At 46.6% G+C, this 15,401-nt stretch overlaps 1 protein-coding gene across 2 annotated transcripts in view; it reads right to left on the minus strand.

Annotated features, from left to right (window-relative positions):
* Window positions 1–15,401, minus strand: part of NOD1 (nucleotide binding oligomerization domain containing 1) — a 67,837-nt gene that overhangs the window by 11,956 nt on the left and 40,480 nt on the right. For both annotated transcript variants that reach the window (XM_044246311.1, XM_044246312.1), the window contains exons 9-12: window positions 12,323–12,406; window positions 11,410–11,493; window positions 8,541–8,624; window positions 5,105–5,188 (exon numbers count right to left, since the gene is read on the minus strand). In XM_044246311.1, the coding sequence (XP_044102246.1) occupies window positions 5,105–5,188; window positions 8,541–8,624; window positions 11,410–11,493; window positions 12,323–12,406 (336 nt within the window). The remainder of the gene's footprint in view (window positions 1–5,104; window positions 5,189–8,540; window positions 8,625–11,409; window positions 11,494–12,322; window positions 12,407–15,401) is intronic.

Consider the following 15,401-nt stretch of genomic DNA (forward strand, 5'->3'; position numbering starts at 1 on the left):
CAAGCAGAACAAGAAAAACATGTGATTAAATTAACTAAGGAAGAGAATTTTTGTAACTTTTTGTTTAAAGCATCGCTGACTTAAAAAATGTTCTGTTTTTTCCAGATTTAAGAAAACGTTGTCTCTTAAAATACTAAAACAATAACCAAACACAGGTTTATCTGTGTTTGATTACTTATTACAGAGAAACTAAAAGATATTTTGATACTTGGGAAAACTGAAAAAGGCACATACTTCTAGAAATTATGAAACATACTCATAAATCTGGAAATCTAAAGAATGCTGGCAAAGCAGTTCACAATTGCTTACTTATTAGTGTTCACTGAAAATTAAGTGTTTTTAGAGCTAAGAATTCTCATAACGGGGCACCAGGCTGGCTTAGTCAGAAGAGCGTGCAGCTCTTACTCTCAGGGTCATACGTTGGAGAGCCCCATGTTGTGTTTAGGGATTACTTAAATTAATAAAACTTAAAAAAAATTCTAATGTGGGGCGCCTGGGTGGCTCAGTGGGTTAAAGCCTCTGCTTTCGGCTCAGGTCATGATTCCAAGGTCCTGGGATTGAGCCCCACATCGGGATCTCTGCTCAGCAGGGAGCCTGCTTCCTCCTCTCTCTGCCTGCCTCTCTGCCTACTTGTGATCTGTCAAATAAATAAATAAAATCTTTTAAAAAAAAACTCTAATGTAATTAAGGCTACTGGAAATAACAGAAATAACTATGTAAGGAAAGAAGGATGTGTGTTTTTGGTAAGAAAAAAATGAAAAAGAGAACTAGGTCTTTGATGGAAAAGTAATTTTTTCCTAAAGCGAGACTAGTTATTTAACAAGGGGAAACTTAGGACAAAATTTTAATGTAAAAAAAAAAAAAAAAGTTCTGGAAGGTTTGTGGAAAAGAAATCTTTGGAAAGAAATGGTGATGTGGGGCTCAAGGTGACTTTTTGTGCAAGACAGCAGCAGTAGAATCTATAAAGATATCGACTAACTCCATTCTCTTTCTGCAGAAAATGGCCCCTCAGAGCCACATTTTTGCCATCCTGATGGCCTTACAACATGGCAAATGTCTGCTCCAGAATCAGAGAAATTAAACTAACAGTCAGGCTATGGGAAACCCAGGACAGCTGCTTGATTCTTCCTCACTCCCTGACAAACCCCATTTTTGGTTTTTGCCCTCCTGCACCCATCACAGTACATTCAAGATGACTCAAATCATAAATAGACATTAGTGGGGAAACGTCTCTAAAATTGCAAAAACAGGCTTGCAGCAATGTGTGACTGGTCAGGTCCACAATCCTGAAAAAATGGTTCTTGTCCCCAGAGGTCTCAGACCTACTCCTCTGAACACCTGTAGAGGCACTGAATTCAACCGCCTCTTGGTCCAGGTCACCAGTAGTGCATGTGTGTTTTCTGGGAGAATTGAAGCCTTTCTATCCCACAAGACTGTTGTCCTCACAGTGGGAAATAAAAAAAAAAAAAAAAGTGTTTCCCACGTGGGGTATACCTTGTATAATCTCCGGTGATCGAGGCACCCTCTTCACTCAACAAGAACCTTGCAGATTTCCTGGAACTCTGTCTGTGTACAACCTTCAGCTGATTCCTTGTTTCATGCCATGTGACCAGTCACTGTGAGTCTTTTGTTGTCTTACACTCCAGCCTGTTAGGAACAGCTTCAAGAAACCATCCGGGATCCCAATTCAAAGGGTCCTGTTAGTCACAGTCTAGAGCCAGGTGCTGATTAGGGATTCTGGAAACATCACCAGAGGAGAACAGCTTTTGGGACTTTACGGAATGCTCCTGACTACCGATACCACTGCACAGCTAGGAGACACGGAGCCTGGAGACCCCATGGCACAGCCGACGGAGGCTCCACCCGAGGCCTGGGCCTGGACAGATGCTGGAGAGCTACCATCACCCCAACCACGGAGAGAAACAGCCGCCCCCACAGACTGCCTCTGCTCACGACGTGGGCTGGAGACTTCACCCTGGGACTGAGCATTGGCCCTTTTCCTTCCCTCCCCTCTGGTATTGGCTTGGCGAGATAATGCCCTTGTCTTTCCCTTCTGGGCCACCGCTCAGGGGGCAACCTCGGGAATTCAGAGCCACCTTCTATCTCAGGCTAGGAGAAAAATCGCACTTTTATCACTGGCTGACTCCGGTGAACTTACAACAGGAGTTAGAAGGGAACTACAGGGAGGCTTTCATGATTCAGGACTCTCCTTTTGGCAGATCCTTACTTCCAGGGATAAATATAAATGAGGCTATAATCAGGCACTTCTCCTTAATTCTTGAAATGTTTGCCAAATTGCCACTAAAGCAAGAACTGCCCACACAGGTCCCTAGACCCTCTGTCCAGAGTTGTTCCCGTTAACAGAAGAGCCCTTGATTATTGAGCAAGGAGCTGCCTGGTGGACCCAGTACCACCTGCTACACCCGGATTCACCCTTCTGGGAAAGTGGAAACTCAGGTCAACTCACAAAACAAGCTGCTTGTCTTAAAAAGATGACTCCTTCCATGGGGTCATTGATTTATTTGATTTTGACTGGATTGGAGACCCTGGCTTTAAAGTACCCTGTAAACGTGGCACATTATCTTACCATAATCATCATATCTCCCTGGTGCATTACCTTCTTTCAAAAATTTTAAATACCTGTTTGCAGCTGCTACCCACCAAGCAAACGGTCTCCCCAGACTGGACCAACACAAAGGTACAAAGAGGACAACCGATTTAAAGGAATATAAATCTGAACTCATAACCTGTGGAAACATCATGACCCGAGAATGCCGAAGATCAACAGAGGCTTGGAGAACTACAGGGGAGCAGCTGAGAGGAAAGAAGGTAACCTTTAGTCAGTCAACATAGAATTTCCTGGTCAATCCCAGGAAATTGACTGAGAGGCTCCTTCAGCTCCCCTTAAGAGGGGCAGTCTTGGCTAGAACAATGCATTCCCTGCTAGGGCATTCGTCTTTGTTCATGCCCTCTGCCTTTAAGAACCTTTCTCTCCTTTGGCTCAGCAGAGCTCCCCGCCGGCCCCCCTCCGCCGTCAGGTGGGATGCTGCCCAACTCCTGAATTGTTTAATAAAGCCAATTAGACCTTCCAATCCACTCAGTTGAACCTTGTTTTCTTAACACCATGACCCAGGTCCCACACCCCAAAGAGCTCACGGTCTAGAGTACACCGCCTCGCGAGACCAACGTGTGTGCTCCAACCCGTCCAATGTCAAGTCCCAGAACACGCAGCTTCCTGTCTTAGCAGCAGAACCCGGGGCGGGAGCTGGGGCTGCAAGCTCTTCAGGGCCAGCGCAAGGGAGAACTAGTTGTCAGTCCAAACGGCGAGCCATTGAGTCGCTGATGACTGCAACAGAGTGGCTCCCTCCCCACTCCCAGCCCTGAACAGGACTTTGCAGAACCCAAATCATGACATCACACATGGAGAGGGGCACAAACTCAAGTCCCAGGGGCTGTCACAGGCCTTCCGGACGGAGGAGTGGGCGTAGCCGCGCAGACCACAGCGCCTTGGTCAGTCCGGCCGGAGTTGGGCTCTCTTCTCTTCTCTCGGACAGTGTTTTCTGCACTTTTTTCAACCATGACCCAACCAAGAATTACATTTTTCCATTGCGAACCAGCATCTGTCCATACACACCTATACATACCTGAAACAAGTATAAAATCATGCTTCATACTATGGACAGCGCTTTCCCTTACTCTGCTCAAGTTCTTTTTTTTTAAAGATTTTATTTATTTATTTGACAGACAGAAATCACAAGTAGATGGAGAGGCAGGCAGAGAGAGAGAGAGGGAAGCAGGCTCCCCGCTGAGCAGAGAGCCTGATGCGGGACTCGATCCCAGGACCCTGGGATCATGACCTGAGCCGAAGGCAGCGGCTTAACCCACTGAGCCACCCAGGCGCCCCTCAAGTTCATTTTTAAAATAATGCTGGCCACAACCCAACCAAACTCATTTTATGATCCTCTGACAAGTTCCAAGGCAAAGTTTAATAAGCACTGTACTCAGAACCACGGTCAAGGGGCTATACCCCGATGCACTTTTTTTGGCTGGGAAATTCTCCCCAGTCATGAAGAAGTCAAGTCGTTAATGAGTAACTGCCCTCTGAGCGGAGGATTTGAGTTCTCAGTGAGGCTGCTCCTTCGATCTCACAGAAGCCACAATGAGAGTGGGAACTCTTCTCCCCATCTGTGTCCTCAAGGGAGGTCTGGCTCTGCCCCCTGCTGGCTCCTCCACATGGTTGCTCTGCAGGGCTGTGCCCTCCCCACCCCCCCAGGCCGAGGTGCAGGACAAACTCAGTACTTAGGAGTTCAGCCCCCTGCTCTCAGCTCCGGGAAGCCCAGACTCTTAAGCAATCAGGGTTCTTTCAGTCTGGCTAACTGCCATTTCCCCAGCACCCAAACCATGGCTGCAGCCGTTCCTAATGGGAACTCCCCCAACCCTGCTTATGGCCTGGCACATTCTACAGGCCCAGACCCAAATGCCTCAAATGTGTGGGAGGTGGGGGTGGGGGAATGTGTCTTGTGAGGCAATAACGGAGCGGAACAGGGCTCAGTGTCGTGGAAAGCAAATAATTTGGCTCTGTCCCACTAGCCGCATAAACAACTCCTCCAAACAGAAATAGGAGGTTGAGGGAGAGCACAAGTCAGCTCAAATCCAGCATGGAAGTATTTCCTCAAAGCCAGGAATCCCCGAAGAGGAGAAGAATCGGCCCCAAACTCTGGCTAGAACATTCGTCTCTCAGCCTCCTGAGTCCCTGAGTGATTCACTTCCAGCAGGGATCCCTCTCTGGGGCTATTTGCCCCATGCAACCCCAGGAAGGTAGAGGAGGACAGGGGGCCTGGGAGGAGCATGCTGACCGCAGTCAGGCAATCTGGAACCACCAGATCCAGCTTCTCCTCTTAGGTGGCACCTTGGGCAAGCTTTACGTCACTGGGCCTCGGTTTCTACATCTGTGAAGTGGAAATAATACCAGCTACTTTACTAGATAATAGGAACGATGAGAGGTAATTGCAAAGGGCTCCCCATTGTGCCGGGCACCCAGTCGGTGGTGCTGAGTCAGTAAGCACTGTTACCATTGCTACGACCAGCAGCAGATATGTCTTACCAGATCTCCATGATGCCAGTGTTCCTCTGTAAGGCATCTGCCAGCTGGGCAATCCCCTTGGCTGTGATCTGGTTCTGGATAAGCCTGAAAGAAGAATGTATCTTGTAGTAGATTCTTAATACTGGAGTAACACTGCCCCTTCCATTAGGGAGTTGTAAGAGTGTGGTGGAAAATGAGGCAGGGTCAGAGGAAGAACTGTGTCCCTGTGTCTTCTAAACTGGCTAAGATTATCTTGATCAGATCTACCAGAATAAAGGAATCCTTTAAAATGTTCCATTTTTTGGAATTTATCTTAGAGTGAGCATAATATATCTGTGTATTCATACATAGATTATTTAATACATGAATACATTTATGTGTGTGTCGGCATTTCTCGTGGCAGGGGTGCCCAGTCAAAAATGTTTGGCAGCTAGCAATCTGAACAACAAATTCTAAGAAACACCCAGGGGAGCGACAGTCTGGTGGCTTTCCAGCTGGCTGGGGAAGGCAGTTTTTAAAGTTTAGTAGCTGCCAAATGGCTGTTCACCACTTTGGGGAAACAAAGGCTTCTAAGAATGCACCATGTCCTCTCCGTGGTGAGGTCCTCCGGTGAGGGGAGGTAGGGAAGAGAGATTCTCCTGCCACTGCTCATGGGTCCCAGTAGGAAAGCATCAATAATGGGGCTTTGAGGAGTGTGCCCTTTAGGTCGGTAGCAGTGATCCAAATGAAACAAAGGCTTCTGATACAGCCGGGAGCCTGAACAATTTCTCAGTGCTCCCCCGGACAGCTGGGCTTCCAACCCAACCAAGAGCTTCACACCGCACAAGGCACCGATGTGTCCATGCCTCATCACAGACCTACTCCTTTGGCTCTTTGTAGAATAAGGCTACTACTGAACTTGACCCTAAGAAATCCTGGACCCTGACCCAAGAAGGCAGCCCTACCAAGATGAGGGCTTCATCTTCATGATTGATGGGATTATAGAGATTAAGCAAGAAGGGGCCAACCCCCTGAAGAGGCAGGACAACACAGCATTCAAAGCTCCCCTCCTCCACACACACACACCCACTCCCCACTTCTCAGCCTCAGAGGCTTGAAGAAATAAGCTCACACTTTTCTATGCCTCAGTGGCCTGATCTGTAAAATGGGAGCAAGAGAGTCCAGGGGCTGGGCGCGCTCGCTCCCCCAGCTCATAGGACCATGTCCCAGTCTCCCAATCACATCTCCCAAAGTGGGACCCCTGGGCTCAGTGGCAGAGGTGATGACCCACTGGTAAGGACGACCACAACTTGGACATTTTGGCAAAAGGAGCAAAGACAGAACCTGGAAGTGGACCCAGAACCATACATCGGGTTAAATTGCTGCTGCTTCATCACCTCTACTTTGCCAGGAGAGCTCCTTCCAGCCAAGAGCTGGCAAGACACCAGGTAGTGAGAGAGCCAAAAAGTGTGGCAGCACTCAGGGCCACATGCTCCCCGGGGCCTTCTTCACAAGGGCCAGTGTGGTCTGCGCACCCATTAAGCCGCCAAGACTTGCTCTCTAGCCTCAGTCCAGCTTGAAGCTCCCTGTAGGGGCCGGCCTGGCACCAGGAGCGGGAGAGAAGAAAGTCTACAGGCCAGAAAAACAACAACAACAAAACAGATGTAAAAGCACAGATTGGCTGCTTTACAGAAACTGACAAGGTGAGCTGAAATTCATATGGAAATACAAGGGACCCAGAAGAGCCCAAACTGTCTTGAGAAGGAAGAACAAAGTTGGAAGACTCACACTGCCTGATTTCAAAACATACTACAGAGTTAGAATAATCAGGACAGTGTGATCCTGACGTAAGGATAAACAGATCAATGAACTAGAATAGAAAGTCCAGAAATACACCCATACATTTACGGTCAATTGATTTTTGGCAAAAGCGTCAGAGCCATCTAAAAGGGTAAGATAGTCTTTTCAACAGGAGATGCTGGGACAGCTGGATAGCCACATGCCATAGAATGAATTTGGGCCCCGTGCCTCAGACCACACACAATAATTAACTCCAGAAATTAGCATTTAGGATCACAGACCTCAATGCAAGAACCAAACTCTTAACACTTAAAGGAAAACTTGGGCGTAAATCTTCATGACCTTGGATTACACAACAGTTTCTTAGCAAGCCACCTAAAGCACGAACCACCAAAGAAAGAAACTGAACTTCCATCAAAATTAAACACTTTGTGCTTCAAAGATCACTAACAAGAAAGTTAAAAAAAACCCACAGAGGAAATAGTTACAGACTGTCCACCTAGTGTCTAGTACCCTGAATATATAAAGAACTCTAATAACTCAGCAATAAAAAGGCAAATAAATTAAATTTATTAACATTTTAAATTAAATTTGGGGGAAGGATGTAGAGACATTTCTTCAAAGATACACAAAGGCCAACAAGCCCAGGAAAGGATGCCCAGTCTTAGTCATCAGGGAAATACGGATCAAGACCACAATGAGAAAACACTTCCCACCCACCAGAGTGACAAGATTCAAAAAGATGGACAACCAGTGTTGTTGGTGAGGATGTGAGAACTGGGAGCCTTCCCACATTGCTGGTAAGAAGGTAGAGTAAAGCAGCCACTTCAGAAAATACTTCGGTGGCTCCTCAGAAAGTCACATAGAGGGGCACCTGGGTGGCTCAGTCAGTTAAGCCTCTGCTTTTGGCTCAGGTCATGATCTCAGGGTCCTGGGATTGAGTCCTACATTGGGCTCTGTGCTCAGTGGGGAGCCTCTTTCCCCTTCCCCCTCTCCCTTCTGCTCGTGCTAATAAATAAATAAAATCTTAAAAAAAAAAAAAAAGTTAACAGAGTGGCCACATGACCCAGCAATTCTACTCCTAAGTGTATACCCAGGAGAAATGAAAACACATGTCCACACACATTCACAACAGTCAAAAAGTAGAAACAACCCCAATGCCTACCAACCGATGAATGGACAGATTATGGACGATCCACACAGAGGAATATTGGCCACACAGAGCCATGAGGTTCTGACACGTGCTAGAATGTCAACAAATCTTGAAAACTCATGCCAGTGAAGGCAGGCAGACAGAAAGTCACATGTAGGACTCCATTTCCATGAAATGCCTAGAACAGGCAAGTCCTCCAGTCCTTGTCAAGGACAGTCAAGGACGGGGAGGTGATGCTTAATGAACGGGGGTGTACACCGTCTTGGGGCAAAACTGTCCTAGAATTAGATCTTCATGTTGGTTGCGCAACCCGTGACTACACCAAAAACCACTGACCTGTATTTTTTTTTTTTTTTTTTTTTTTTTAAGATTTTATAAGTAAGCTCTACACCTAACACGGGGCCTGAACTCACAACCCCAGGACAGGAGTTTCATGCTTTACTGACTGTGCCAGTCAGGCGCCTCATCTCAAAAAACAGGCTCTAAAAGTAGCACAGCCTGAAATTCTGAGGTTTGCTGAGTTACCATAAATGTTTCAATGTCTGGTTGACTTTCAACATCTCTGCCAGGCTCTCTGCCACTTCGTCATCCAGTTCATTTTTGGTGAGCCTAGAAAAGAAAGAAGCATTTACTCAGGAGAGCCCTATCTGGCACACATTTGTAAAATGAGTTCTCAGAAGTGGGATCCCAGCCCAGATCTCTCTAGCTTAGGCTGCTCATCACTTGCTGAACTGAGCAAACAGCCAGGTCTCAATCCCAGCCTCTGAGCCCCATAGACAATAAAGGGGGATTCATTTCTTGTGCAAATCCTGTACCCAAGCTCCTACTTCTTCGCTCTGCTGCTCTACGGAATGCATGCTCCCTCTCTCCACCTTTTCTGGGGGCCTCAGATCCCACAGAAGACGGGGGGCCAGTGCCCGCTTCCCAGGCTTCTTCCAGCCGCAGACACCACTGAGAGCCTGTTCCCAAGGCAAGTCACAGGAAGACTCAGAAAAACCTGCCATCTACACATTAAAAGGTGCTCCACAGCTCTGTTCTGACACCGCTGTGAAGGACCCAAATTTAGGAACTCAAAGTTCAGGAAGTCTCTCAGCTCCTCTTAAAACCAGAATTGGTCTGGACAAAGCACGGAGGACTAGAAGCTCCTGGATGTAAACGGGGTTGGACCCTGTTGTGCCAGAGGATGGAAGAATAATAAAGAAGAATGAAACAGAACTTTAAAAAAAAATCATCCCTCAAAGGGCAATTTGGCCGTGTCTGTCTGAATTTTAAGTGTGTCATACTTTGAGCCCATCGTGGCACTTCTGGACACTGACCCTGCAGTGTGCAAAGAGGTGCACACGAGAACCTGTGCACGCAGTGTCGCCCACAGCGGGACTGGTCAGAACGTGAAGTGTGAGCACCGGCCAACATCAGCCGAGGCTGCTGGGCAGCTAAGTGGCAAACATCCATTCAGTGGGATGTCCTGCAGCCTTTCGAGGGAATGAGGTAGAGAGAATGAGACAGAAGAACATATTTAAGAGTCCTCTGGAGCCAGACGTGTCCCATGTGTGTCACACACTAGCAGGACAACCTCAGACTGGTGGCTGAACTTCTCTGCATCAGAGTTTTCTCACCAGAGAAATAAGGGTGAAGAGTCACAGTGTAGACATGATGGGGGTTTGTGAGGGTGAGGGAACACACATAAGAGGCTGAGAATAGGGGTGCCTGGGTGGCTCAGTTGGTTAAGCGTCTGACTCGATTTTGGCTCAGGTCAGGATCCCAGGGTTATGATGTTGAGCCCCATGTCGGGCTGTGCACTGAGCGTGGAACCTGCTTAAGATTCTCTCTCTCCCCCCCCACCCCCCCACCCTACTCACACACTCTCTCTCCCCTACTCTCTCTCAAAAAACAAACACGCAAACAAATAATAAAAGGGTGAGAAAAATGCATGGCATACAGTCGGTACTTCAGCACTCAAGAGATGCTTGGTTCTAACATTACTACTGTCCACGCAGAGCAGTGGTTCTCAACAGGGTACTTTTGTCTAGCGGAACTTTGTCAACATCTGGAGACATTTTTGATCACCACAGATGGAAGGTACTGCAGGTATCTAAAGGGTGGGTGCCCAGGATTCTGCTAAACATCCTGTAATGAACAGGACAGCCCCTCACAAGAGGGATTTGGACCAAAATGTCAGCAGTGTTGAGACTGAGAGATCCTGACAAGAAAGGACATGTAAAATGCGGACAATATATCGCTAAGATTTTTTTTAAAGATTTATTTATTTGAGAAAGAGAGATCACATGTACGAGGGAGGGGCAGAGGCAGGGAGAGGGTCTCGAGCAGACTCCACACTAAATACGGAGCCTCACACAGGGCTCGATCTCACAACCCTGGGATCGTGACCTGAGCCAAAATCAAGAGTTGGGCTTAACTGACTGAGCCACCCAAATGCCCCATAAGATATTTTGTAAAAGCCACTTGCTAAATGCTACTCTATTTTGTAAGAAAAAAAAAAATATATATATATATATATGAATATGAATATTCATTCAAATGCTAGAAGGCTAGAATATACATTCAAAGGCTAGAAGGAAAAGATTATATCTGGAAAACACGAGGGAGGTAGTTCTTTCACTTCATACTTTTTGACTTCCTTACAGTGTTTTTAAAAATATTTCAAAGTATTTTTTAAAGATTTTATTTTTAGAGGAAAAGAACTGAAAATGTATTTATTGGCCAGCAGGTCTAGTAGAACTCTCAAAATGATATTGTCAATATTAATGAAAGCTGATTACCTCAGGTGCCCTGAGTCCTAATACAATTCCCTCACCCATAAGGAATTTATGATACTGGCAAGTAAATAAAAGTTCAGATAAATAAAAGAGTAAATGACAAAAGGAAAGACAAACACAAAATTTAAAAAGCCTTGTCAGAAGGCAACATATTCTAAATTATTACCCCTGGAGGACAGAGAAGGAGTGAGGAATGTGGGCTTCTGGTGACTGGAGAGCTGGACCATGAAGGGCCAGACTGTGATGGGGCTGCATGGGGAGGAAGGGAGAAGAGTCTGAGCCAAGTGCATCAAAGCTGGACTCTGCAAATGCTATCTGAAGGTGCTCTGAGGATCATCCTGTCAGAATGACCAGACTTCGGGTTTTCCTGAGGTCTAGGTTGGCAAAGAAGGCTAAGGTCAAACCCAAGCTCCTGGGGCCCACTTCCCCCTCTGTACTTGTCTGTGCTGCTAGGAATGGCTTTTTTTTTTCTTTCTTCTAGGAGGAAATTAAATTATTGATGCAACACTGAGGAAAGACCTAGAACCTTTTTAATTAAAAGGCAGCTTTTTAGTTAAGATTCCAAGCTTTGGAATAATCCCTGAGACCCAACCTTTCAAGAGGACTCTGGTTATTACCAGAATATTCTCAGAGAGGTGTTCTGCTCCAGGGCCTGTGCAAGGCTCTTTCCTCCTTCTCTGGAGATGCCGTTGAATGCAAGACTAGGAAGGAAAACATATGGGGTCAATCATTACAGACATGTCTACATATGGCTTTGGCTTCAGCAACGGAAACACGCGGAAGATGCTGCCTGGAGGTGGCCCCTGCCCACGAAGGAAGCAGAAGTGCTCAGCCTGGCCAGCAGTGGCTTCAGCTTTGTTGCTCCAGAGCCCACACTCTGAGCATGAGGACTGGCAAAGACCGCTCAAGGAGAGGTCAGACAGGAAGTGAAACCAGTGGGTCCCAAGCACAGCAGGGGCTGGGAGGGCTCTGCTTCAGGCGGCTGACTCTTCTTCTGATGAGTGAGACCTGGAGAAGCGTCCTCTGTTCTCGTGAAGAAGAAACTGCTATTGCCCCCACTATCTGGGATTTCTTTCTCGGTGTTAGGAAGAACCCGGGCAATAGGGAGACACCCAAGGCTCTGAGACTTGGCCAGAGGACTGAAAGGAGGCCAGGGAGGAGTAGGTCTTCACAGAGATGAAGGTTTCCCTGTGTCTCAGCACCATCTTGGGAATGAGGAAGGTTATGTGGACTTGAGAATCCATCCCCACTTCCCCACGGCCAAGGAGCCTGGAGAGACCACTGAGAGGCTGGCAAAGTCCTTGGTCTCGATCCAAGTGGCGGTTACATTGCTGTGTACACATGACAAGTGGCCGAGCTGAATAATAATGTGCTACATCTCTTACAAGAAAAATCACAGACATAAATACCTTCTTCATTCAGAAAGCCAACCATCTTCCTCCCCTTGGTCCCTCCTGCTGGCAAAGCAGGAGGCACGCGGACTGCCCAGGTTGGACCCCGGGGCCAGCGGGTCTCAGAAAGCAGAGTTACCTGAGGTTAGTCAGACTGGGGTGGTTCCTCAGAGCCTCTGCGAAGGCCTTTGCTCCTTCATCACCGATTCTGTTGCCCCACATCCTGAGGGAAGAGGCAAGACCGTGAATGTGAGCTCGTGCACACCCCTGACTTTCTGCCGGTCGCCACACTTGCTGTATAGTCCCAGGCAGAGGTCTTTGCTCTGTCCCGGGAGCTCTGGCCTGGAGAAGATTCCCACAGAAGACCCTTACCGAAGCTGCTGTAGGTTTCAAATGCGAAGGGAAATGTAGGGATAAGAGAAGCAGAAGCCTTGGGAAAGAAGCCCATCAGGTAGTTGCCCAATTAGAAGACTAAGATCCCCGTGGGCTTTTGGAGAGCCGTCAAAGGGCCTGAGCACATGACTGTCCCAGAAACGCCCCCACAGCGGATATGGGTTGGCGGCAGCCTAAAAGGGAGCTTGTAGGGGTGCCGATTGCCAGCATCCATTTGATCCTCTGCAGGGGTCCGAGACATTTGTGAGGACACGGTCAGTCTTCCAAGAAGCAAAGATCAAGAAGCACCCTCAGAACCCTCACTACCAATCCTGCTTTTAGGTGAAGAGGCCCCTGCTCCAGCATGCTAGTGGGCTGTTGTGGTCTGGGGGTCTGGGCGGGGAACTGCAGTGATGAAGCCCCATGCCCTCCCTCCCCAGTGCAGATAACCTACCTGCAAGGTTCTGTGAGGCAGGATGCTGGGCTCCCATTTTAACTGGATTTTATCTGGATTTAATATTATGTGAATTACATTATCTCTTGGAACTTTGTCTCCTACATCTGTAAAATGGGGCTCATAAGAACATTTCCTCCTAGAGCTGTTGTGGGGATTAAGTTAGTGACTGTATGCAAAACACTCAGAAGAGCGCCTGCCCTATAGCAAGGGACAGCTGAGAGCTTATTAGTCTGAGAGCACTGTGCACCAGGCCCACGCACAGCAGACCTGGGGCTGCCTAGGCAACAGGCTGTCACTGCATCAGCCACCCACCACCATCCCTACCATCCCTCCTGGGTAACAGGAGACTGGAGACACTAGAGCCCTGCAATGAGTTCTCAGTGTTTTGCATAAAAAGCATGTGTATTTGAGGAGGATGTGGAGAAAGGGGAACCCTCTTGAACTCTTGGTGGCAATGCAGGCTGGGTACAGCTACTCTGGAGAACAGGGTAGAGGTTCCTCAAAAAGTTAAAAATAGGGGCGCCTGGGTGGCTCAGTTGGTTAAGCCACTGCCTTTGGCTCAGGTCATGACCCCAGGATCCTGGGATCAAGGGCCATATCAGGCTCTCCCTGCTCTGCAGGGAGCCTGCTTCTCCCTCTCCCTTTGCCTGCCACTCCCTCTGCTTGTGCTCTGTCAGATAAATAAATAAAATATATTTTTTTAAATAAATAAAATCTTTTTTTTAAAAGATTTTATTTATTTATTTGACAGAGATCACAAGTAGGCAGAGAGGCAGGCAGAGAGAGAGAGGAGGAAGCAGGCTCCCTGCTGAGCAGAGAACCCGATGCGGGGCTCGATCCCAGGACCCTGGGAACATGACCTGAGCTGAAGGCAGAGGCTTTAACCCACTGAGCCACCCAGGTGCCCCATTAAATAAATAAAATCTTTAAAAAAAAAAAAAGTTAGAAGTAGAACTACCCTCTGATCCAGCAGTTGCACTACTAGGTTTTTATCCAAAGGATACAAAATACTGATTCAAAGGGATACATGTGTCCCGATGTTTATAGCAGCATTATCAACAATGGCCAAACTATGGAGAGAGCCCAAATGTCCATCAACTGAAGAATGGATAAAGAAAATGTGGTGTTTACACACACACACACACACACACACACACAAGAATATTACTCAGCCATCAGAAAGAATGAAACTTAGTCATTTGCAACAATGTGGATGGAGCTAATGACTATAATGCTAGATGAAATAAGTCAGAGAAAGACAAATACTGTATGATTTCACTCATGTGGAATTTAATAAACAAAACAAATGAACAGGGGCAGGGGGAAAGAGGCAAGCCATGAAACAGTCTTTTAACTACAGAGAACAAACCTCTGTTCGCTGGAAGGAGGTGGATAGGAGGAAGTTGGGGCAGGTGGGCTGGATCGGTGATAGGCATTAAGGAGGGCACTTGTGATGAGTACTGGGTATTGGATGTAAGTGATGACCCACTAAATTCTATTCCTGAAACTAATAATATACTATATGTTAATTGGAATTTAAATTAAAAAAGAAAAGTATGTGTATTATACAACTGAATGGTATCAAATTTTAAGAGTGGAAAACTACTTGTGATAAGAGACTGAATGCAAAAGGGTAAAATTATTAGAGGACCCCTTTCTGGAGAAATAGAAGAACTAAAATCTAACCCACTTGAAACAAACAAACAAACAAAAACTATTAATGAGGTGCAATAAAAAATGGAGTCTCTTACTGCTAGGATAAAAGAGGCAGAAGAGATAATTAGTGATATAGAAGACCAAATGCAGAGAATAAAGAAGCTGAGCAGAACGAGACGAACAGCTACTGGACCATGAAGGGACAATTCAAGATGTAAGTGATACCATAAGATGAAACAATATTAGAATAACTGGGATTCCAGAAGAAGAAGAAAGAGAGATAGGGGCAAAAGGTATATTGGAGAGAATTATTATAGAGAATTTCCCTAATATGGCAAAGGGAACAAGCATCAAAATCTAGGAGGCACAGAGAACCCTCCTCAAAATCAATAAAAATAGGTCCACACCCCATCCTCCAATAATAAAACAAAGAGAAAATCCTGAGCGCGGCTCAGGAGAAGAGATCTGTTAACATACAGTGGTAGAAATATTAGATTGGCAGCAAACTTATCCACAGAGACCTGGCAGGCCAGAAAGAACTGGCATGATACATTCAGAGCACTAAATGAGAAAAATATGCAGCCAAAAGTACTATATCCAGCTAGGCTATCATTGAAAATAGGAGGAGAGATAAAAAGCTTCCAGGACAAACAAAAATTAAAAGAATTTGCAAACACCAAACCAGCCCTATAGGAAATATTGAAAGGGGTCCTCTAAACAAAGAGAGAGCCTA

This window comes from Neovison vison, chromosome 4, assembly GCF_020171115.1.
Source record: "Neovison vison isolate M4711 chromosome 4, ASM_NN_V1, whole genome shotgun sequence".
In the NCBI taxonomy this organism is placed as follows: Eukaryota; Metazoa; Chordata; class Mammalia; order Carnivora; family Mustelidae; genus Neogale; species Neogale vison.